The sequence below is a fragment of the Maniola jurtina genome, chromosome 27 (assembly GCF_905333055.1).
Source record: "Maniola jurtina chromosome 27, ilManJurt1.1, whole genome shotgun sequence".
NCBI classification, from domain to species: domain Eukaryota; kingdom Metazoa; phylum Arthropoda; class Insecta; order Lepidoptera; family Nymphalidae; genus Maniola; species Maniola jurtina.
Window position 1 is genome coordinate 6636705 of NC_060055.1, and position 8601 is coordinate 6645305.

Genomic DNA, 8601 nt, shown 5'->3' on the forward strand with positions numbered 1-8601 from the left:
GTTTGTTTATTGTGTATTGGATTGCAGACATTTTAATTACATTTTTTTTTAAATTATTATTTTACAGAATGTTTAACAAGCCTTTGACCTATTTTGTGACACAGCAAAAATCACGAACCACCATTCATTACCACCCATTCCATTGTGTCATTATTTTCTACTAGATCATATTTTAATAATACTGTTTCTGTATATAAATAACAATATTTACGGAAACACTATATTAAAACGGTATTAAGTTACATTTAACTCAAAAATGAGATTAATGAGTTAATAAATGAATAATAATTACTGGATTTAATGTTGTTTCACAAAACGTTGTCTTCAAACATTGTTTTTTCATACATTTTTGTCTTTCCTTTAGTAATAAGGAGGTCATTTCTAAAGATTTTTACTTCAATGATATAATCGGTGGTCATTTTGTTTATCGTTTTCTTGGATATTTTGATATTTTGGTTCATTTCATATTTTTTGCGCGCTTGGTTGATTCTGGATACTTCATTCAAGTCGGATTTATTTAGATTTTGTGTTATAACGGATTTCTGGGTTTCGGTTAAGTCGGATTTATTTAGATTTTGTGTTATGACGGATTTCTGGGTTTCGTTTACATCAGATTGACTTCGATTTTGTGTCTTTTGAGCGATTTTTTGAGTTTCGGTTGCGTCGGATTTATTTTGGGTTTGCATCACTTTGGTCGTTAGAAATTTTCTAGTGCTTTTATTTCGGATTTTTTTGGATTTTTTGGTCTCATCGGATACTTTGGTCTTCTGGGTCTTCTGGTCTACTAAAATGGGGCAGTATCACAGTTGCACGCGGCGCCACCTTGTCCCTGGCGGCATTGCACGTTGCACCAGGACCTCCAACCTTCCACGGTATTTAAAGACCTGCTGCTGGGTAGAACTGAGTGGATTGCTGGTTGGGTCGCTTCGTTGGCAGGTTGGCTGCAGGCTGGGCATCCTGCGTACAAAAATTAACTTATATGATTTTACTAGCTTTTACTCGCGACTTTGTCCGCGTGTACAACACTTTCAAACCCCTATTTTACCCCTTAGGGGATTGAATTTCCAAAAATCTTTTCTTAGCAGATGTCTATGTTATAACAGCTACCTGCATGCCTTTCAGCCCGATTCGTTCAGTAGTTTGAGCTGTTTATTGATAGATCAGTCAGTCAGTCAGGCACCTTTTCCTTTTTATCTAGAACTAGCCGATGCCCGCGACTTCGCCCGCGTGGATTTAGGTTTTTCGAAATCCCGTGAGAACTCTTTGATTTTCCCGGATAAAAAGTAGCCTATGTGTTAATCCAGGATATTACCTATCTCCAATCCAAATTTCAGCCAAATCCGTCTAGTAGTTTTTGCGTGAAGGAGTAACAAACATACACACACACACACACACACATACACACACACACACACACACACACACACACATAATACACACAAACTTTCGCCTTTATAATATTGGTGTAAAGTGTGATGTGATAGATCATTAAAATAATAATATTATTTGGGCTTAGAGCAGTTACGCACTCATCCGATCTGAGTCCGTCAAAATGCGGATTTAAAAAACTTGGTCCGAACTCGGATATTATCTCTGATCCAAATCCAAGCTATTCAGTGGACATCTTTGACATATCTACGTCATACGTCCGATTTGAATCCGAGGCACATCCGAGATATTGTCACGGATGACGGAGAGAACTCGGATGACGGAAGTCGGAGCTAGCGCGTAAGCTACCATGCAAATAGTTCTATGACTACTTCGGAACGTAGTTTCACGGATTCGGATCGGATGCAGTGCGCAATCGCCCTTAGTTCGATACTGCTACGTACGTAGAACTCTCGTAGACCTTCGTAGCGTTATTGTAGCACTTTCACTTGTACTTTTCAAAGCAGCCGTAGCCCGTAGATGTTTTATTCTATTCATTATAATATTAGTACATGTGAAAGCAATATTTACAACTAAATAAGCATTTTCGTATAACTTGGTCCGCGTTGGTTTTAAGTTTTTAAGGATCCCTTGGCAATTTCTCAAAATATTTTCTTAGTAGGTAGCTTAGGCTGTAGTTTAACTATGTCAGTTAGTTCTTCTGTTTTTATTATGTTTTCTTTTTTTAGTGTTCCGTACCTCAACAGGAAAAACGGTATCTTATATATAATAGGATCACTTCGTTATCTGTCTGTCTGTCAGTCTGTCTGTCAGTCTGCATGTCAGTCTGTCTGTCCGTCTGTCGTGTCTGTCAAGAAAACCTATATACTTCTCATTGACCTTGAATGTAGTGAGTGATGGGGAGATTGCTCTTAATAAATAGATAAATAAAGCTTACCGCGTAGCACGTAGTTGTCCGAGGTGCAGAAGGTTCCGCATACGGCACTCCAATCCGTGGGTTCAGGCTCGTTTTCCCCACAGCTGCACAAAGGTTGACCTGGTGGAACGTTTACCAATCAATCAGTGCGTCCACACTCTACTGCTGGACATTTTACCCGGCTGAGTTGTTGTGGTCTCTTCTCAGACTTGGGCGCGTTTGGAACCCTCCTAGCTTTAGTTTTAAGTTTACGTAATTAATTATTATCATCACTATCTACAAAATCACACAAATCACTACAAATCTGACAAACAAAAGGTGTAGGTACCTATAATAGTACCGACTTTGAATAAATGATTTTGATTTTTGACTTTTGACATAGGGCGTGGCAAGTAGAGCATAGGCCATTTACTGTATCCTAAATTTTAATTGAGTGGTGATAGAGTAGTGGTTAAAAGTGATCGGTTTTTGGGTGGTCCGGTTTTTTATCTCGGGCACGCACCTCTAACTTTTCGGAGTTCCACCTACGACGCCGCATTAGCCCCACGGTACCTATCTACACACCGTTCGTCGACCTCTAGCGTCAGTCGGATGTTTTTTGCAATATAGCGCGAACTTTTAAAAAATACAGGATTTTTTGCAAATTTTAGGTAGCATATAACACTCACCCAATCCATTCTTACACAGCACAGGGCAGACCTGTACCCTAGGCTCGCCATATACCACATCCGTTGAGTTGGAGCTGTTTAGGGCCGTTTTGAGGCCCACCGGCATCATGGCCCCACAGTTGGACCCGCAGGAATCGCCTCCGAGACCTAGGAACCATCTTAACATTGACACTTGGTACAATATTCTACCCACGGAGAGAAGTTAGTATAGGGATCTCTCTGTTACGTAATTCCATACAAATAACAAAGACAAAAACCGGTCAAGTGCGAGTTGGACCTCGCTCTTTTAGGGTTCCGTACATAATTGTGAACATCGTATTTTGGGTATACCAGCTATGAAATATTTGTTACAAACTTTTTTATAAATCGTTGTTTTCAGGTTTCCGTCCTTAAAGGGTACAAACGGGTCTACTAATGTCAATCTGTTGTCTGTCTGTCCGTCTATCTGTATGCGTGTCACAGTTCTCTAGCTCGTAGACTAAATGAGTTACAAACCTGAAATTTTGGTATTTGGTGTAGAACGTTGACCCAAATGTTGAATTAAAAATTCTATAAGGGAGGCTCCCGTACATGAAAATGGAGCCAAAAAAAAATCTTACCCTAGCATGTGGGGTACAAGTTGTTGTTTAGAACTCATTGATGTAGGTACCTATGCGAATACATTTTTAATTTTTTTTTACCTTAAAAATAAGGAAATGGGGTGCCGTCAAAGTTAGACCATTTTGTGACGGGGGCTATCTCAAAAACTAAACCAGTTAGGAATATGAAGTTTCGGTATATTAGTATCATATACCTACTATTTAAACAACAAATGCTGAAAACAATGATTACTAAAATAGTTTGTAAGCTTCATGACAAAAACAAACGAACACTTTTCAAACGAAATTGATTTTTCTTTCACGGTTTATTACAATTTTCTAGCTCGGAAAAGAATTAATATTTCATACAGCAAAATATTGATGTTCATATTTATATACGGAACCCTAAAAGATTGAGGCTTATCTCGCACTTGACCGGTTTTTTTTGACAATACAAATTTTTGTTGGTGTGGACGTGGATATAATATACCTACCTAGGTATAACGTCATAATCAAAGCCGTAGCTTGTTCTTAGAAATATTTAGTAAAATAACCGTTTTGTTAACCCCATAAACTCCCAAACTAAGCGGATGGGTGTCAAAGTTCGGTCACCCATCCACTTAGCGTCTTTGATTAAAAGTGCCTAACCCACCACCTTCAAAACGTTACTTGATTATAAGTAAACTCAAATAACTTACCTTTAAACAAAAACAGCTTAAACCACACAATTGAATAAAACAACACAACACTAAACACAAAAACAAACACAAAATTAAAAAAAAACACCTGAGTAACACAGGTCCGCGCACAGAGACCTCCGGGCAAGTACTGGAGGCTCCCAACCCTTAGCTTCTTTCCTGAACTGAGTCAAATATATCTTATTCAGCTCCCCTTCACTATATTTCAACTGTAATACAACCTCCGGGGTGTCTCTCTGTCTCACTCCAGCAACCGAGTCGTCCATTGGTGGGTTTTCCGCGACATTGGCCTGTGATTGGTCGGTTTTCGCGATACAGGGTGCTTGCATAATAGCCACCACGCCCAAAAGGGTAAGAATAGATTTTGTCCTCATCTAAAAACAAAGGGTTTTTGATTTAGGAATGATTAAAATGTCTCTTTTTTTGTTTGAGTTGTGACTTTAGTTTTTCTTTGAGTTGTGACGTTATGATTTTCTTTTCGGGTCTTATAGAGTGATGTTTAACTACTGTTACTTTCCTCTAGAATAATCCCTTTTGATGTCTGTTTGAAGAAAAGTTGAAAATTTTGTGTTTCTTGGATTTTTAGGGTTCCGTACCTCAAAAGGAAAAACGGAACCCTTATCACTTTGTTGTCTGTCTGTCTGCCTGCCTGTCTGTCTGTCTGTCGGTCTGTCAAGTACTTCCCGTTGTCCTAGAATCATGAAATTTGGCAGGTAGGTAGGTCTTATAGCACATAACTATTCACCTAAATCTGAATACCGCGAATTTGTGGTTACATCATTTGAAAAAAAAAAAATTAAAATATGTTTCAATTTTCAAAGTAAGATAACTATAGGTACCAAGTGGGGTATCATATGAAAGGACTTTACCTGTACATTCTAAAACAGATTTTTAATTATTTTTATGCATAATAGTTTTTGATTTACCTATCGTGCAAAATGTTAGAAAAATACCCGAGTACGGAACCCTCGGTGCACGAGTCGGACTCGCACTTGGCCGGTTTTTTTTGAGTTGTGATCAGTATTTAAATATAGCGAAGTTAAACATACCTTTTGTAAAATTCTTTTAGAATCATCCTTTAGTTACCTATTATTGATTATGGTTTATTTCAAGAAATCAATGGGATTTTTTTTTCATTTTTCTTGTAAAATACTTATACCTACCTATTTTATTCAAAAGAATAAGGTTTTACATAACATTACAGTTCTCTACAGTAGCTAGAAACAAAAATATTAATTTAAGGAGGTTTTTTTTTTTTTTTTATTCACTATAGGTAAGCGCTTGACCACAATTACGATTTTTCCGAAATTTTTCCGGGAAAATAACATCATATCTATGAATAACATTTTTGATGTTGAAAAAGGTCTGATTGAAGAAATGTTGAAATGTCTCTTGGTTTCTTGAATCATTTGCAAAAGATTTTTTTTTAGATTAAGTACGTATAAGTATACCTATTCCTTGGATATGCTTAGAACATTATTTAACTGATTTATAAGCATTACTTAAGTAGATACTTTAGTTACTTATTTGCCTTCGAAAAGCTTTGTCTTAAAATATAAGTACCTAAGTAGGTACCAGACAGTCTAGATTTTTCCGGGAAAATCTAGACAGCATGGTAATGCTAGTCGCAGTACCAAGTTTATTTAGACGATCGTGTATCATTTGAGGTCTGCGAACGATGTCTTACAATACCAAAGTTTGTACATGAACTAAAAAGTTTCTTGCGATATAGAGCACTAATTCTCACTTGATAGACATCTCTCTCTCAGATTATCTCAGACTTGGGCGCGTTTGGAACCCTCGTAGCTTTAGTTTTAAGTTACGTAATTAATTATCACCACTATATCGTACAAATTTAACAATTTCGACCATCAAAAGGAGTACAATTGTACCTACTTTGAATAAATGATTTTGACTTTGACTTTGATATTAAAGTTTCGAGCAGTGATGATAGCTTAGTGGAAAAGACGTTGGTCTTCTATTCGAGAAGTTGGGATTCGAACCCGGGCACGCACCTCTAACTTTTCTAAGTTATGTGCTTTTGAAGCAATTACTTAAATACTTACCTATCACTTGCTTCAACGGTAAAGGAACCTTAGGTATGAGTACGTTTATAAGTCTAGGTTAATAATATAATATCACTTTTTTTTAAATAAAAATAGCAAGCAAACGAGCAGGCGGGTCACCTGATGTTAAGTGATTACCGCCGCCCATGAACAATTGCAGCACCTGAGGGCCTTTCAGGAATTTGTTGGTCCGCCCCTTGAATAACCCCATTTACCTATAACTATACTTCTTAGCTTCATCCATGGGTATTGGGTAGATTGTAATCTAAATAGAGTAGGTACCAACTGCTGTTCGGAATTTACCAAAAAAATATCCGGCCAAGTGCGAGTCAGACTCGCGCACCGAGGGTTCCGTACTCAGTTATTTTTCCGACATTTTGCACGATAAATCAAAAACTGCTTAAAAATAAATAAAAATCTGTTTAAGAATTTTCAAGTAAAGCCCTTTCATATGATACCCTACTTGATATACTTAGTTATCTTACTTTGAAAATTAAAACACATTTTAATTTTTTTTCTGCGATGTAACCACAAATTCACGGTTTTCAGATTTATTCCTGTACTTGTGCTTTAAGACCTACCTACCTGTCTTTCATGATTCTAGGTCAACGAAAAGTACCCTATAGGTTTTCTTGACAGATACGACGGACGGACGAACAGACAGACAGTTCCGTTTTTCTTCTCCGTTTTCACAAGTAATATATTTTCATTGCTTTTATCGCATATAACTCTGAAAAGAAGGTTATCATAGAGAGACAGTGCTTTAAAAAAACTATAGGTTCAAATGAAAGGCTATTCAAAAAGCCTTTGTTCTCTGTTTTCCCTCGATGCCTTCGAACTGAAGGCTCTATAGACAGGGACAGCCATATGCGTCAGAAAGAGAGGTTGGATCCGGTATTGATCCAGGGTGGCTATGTAGTATATAACAGCTTATATATTTGTGTACGTTTTGGTGTGGGTTGAACGGTGTATTGAGATTACGGTGCTTTGGTATTTTGGTGAATGCATTTTTAAGATTTCGTACTTACCTCTGTCTGTCTGTCTCTGTTTGTCTGTTTGTCCATCTGACGTGTCTGTCCAGAAAACCTCTAGGGTACTTACCGTTGACCTATAATCATGAAATTTGGCAGGTAGGTAAGTCTTATAGCACAAGTAACGGAAAAATCCAAAAACTAGGAATACATCACAAAAATAACACTAAAATGTGGTCATAAACTACACACAACCTACCTGCCTATATTTTGTTTGCTTTGTATGTATTTTTCTGTGTTAATTTTGTGGTGTAAAGTATATTCATTCATCCATTCATTCATACACACACATAGGTCAAACACATCTCTCCTTTGAGCTTCGCCGCTTACACATTTCTAAGCCCGTCACAGGCTTCAAGTCAAAATCTTTTTACTCTGGTATAGAAAAGCACTGCCGTCAAAAACCATAGTACGAAAGGTAAACGTTCATATTTGATATATTAAGTCGAAGACACATAGTGGTTATATGTATATTGAACATTATTCTAATATGTAACTAACCATAAACATTTCCACAATTCTATCTTCATTAGAGATAAACTAATTAGTCGTATGAGCAATACCTAACTAAATCACACTATCACACTAATCACACTAATATTATAAAGGCAAAAGTTTGTGTGTATGTCTGTTACTCCTTCAAGCAAAAACTACTGAACGGATTTGCCTGAAAGGATTGTGAAAGATAATATCCTGGATTAGCACATAGGCTACTTTTTATCCCGGGATAAATTATTCAATTAAGGATATAATATTATAAAGAGGAAACCTTTGTATTTTTGTATGTTTGTATTGAATAGGCTCAAAAACTACTGGACCGATTTCAAAATTTCTTTTACCATTACTTAGAGGGATTCTTCCGAATCCGTATAGGCTATATTTTATCCCGGAAAATAGAAAAAATAAATGTCCACCCGTGCGAAGCCGGGGCGGGTCGATAGTTAAGGATATTAACAAAAATAAAATAATATTAAACTAAATAAAAAGAAACTTACATTCAAGATGTGGTTACAAAGTGCTTCACTGAAGTACAATGAAAGCTTTTCTGGATTGTGCCCGTTTAATTGATTATACCTAAGTGTATAAGATATACCTTTCAGTGTACAGTGCAAAGGTACAGAGTAATGAATAGATACAACATTGTCTTCTTGTACAAGGGAACCAAAAACTTAATCCATGCTAATATTACAAATGCGAAAGTGTGTCTGTCTGTCTGCTACGTTTTCACGGCCCAACCGCTGAACTGATTTTAATA

The 8601-nt window shown here is 36.9% G+C and overlaps 1 protein-coding gene across 1 annotated transcript; it reads right to left on the reverse strand.

Annotated features, from left to right (window-relative positions):
• Positions 1-662: 662 nt before the first annotated feature.
• On the reverse strand, positions 663-8356 carry LOC123879015. The gene is made up of 5 exons (XM_045926480.1): positions 8342-8356; positions 4338-4623; positions 2974-3120; positions 2327-2425; positions 663-957 (listed from the first exon to the last, which is right to left on the reverse strand). Exons 2-5 carry the CDS (start codon positions 4621-4623, stop codon positions 785-787), a joined length of 705 nt encoding a protein of 234 aa, XP_045782436.1. The 5' UTR covers positions 8342-8356; the 3' UTR covers positions 663-784.
• Positions 8357-8601: the final 245 nt, after the last annotated feature.

Bases quoted from the DNA above. Each gene is read 5' to 3' on its own strand.
- LOC123879015 (XM_045926480.1), bottom strand. From the start codon at position 4,623: ATGAGGACAAAATCTATTCTTACCCTTTTGGGCGTGGTGGCTATTATG. The intron at 2,426-2,973 runs GTGAGTGTTATA...ACGTTCCACCAG, and splicing joins GCTGTGTAAGAATGGATTGG to GTCAACCTTTGTGCAGCTGT. The intron at 958-2,326 runs GTAAGCTTTATT...TTTTGTACGCAG, and splicing joins GGACAACTACGTGCTACGCG to GATGCCCAGCCTGCAGCCAA.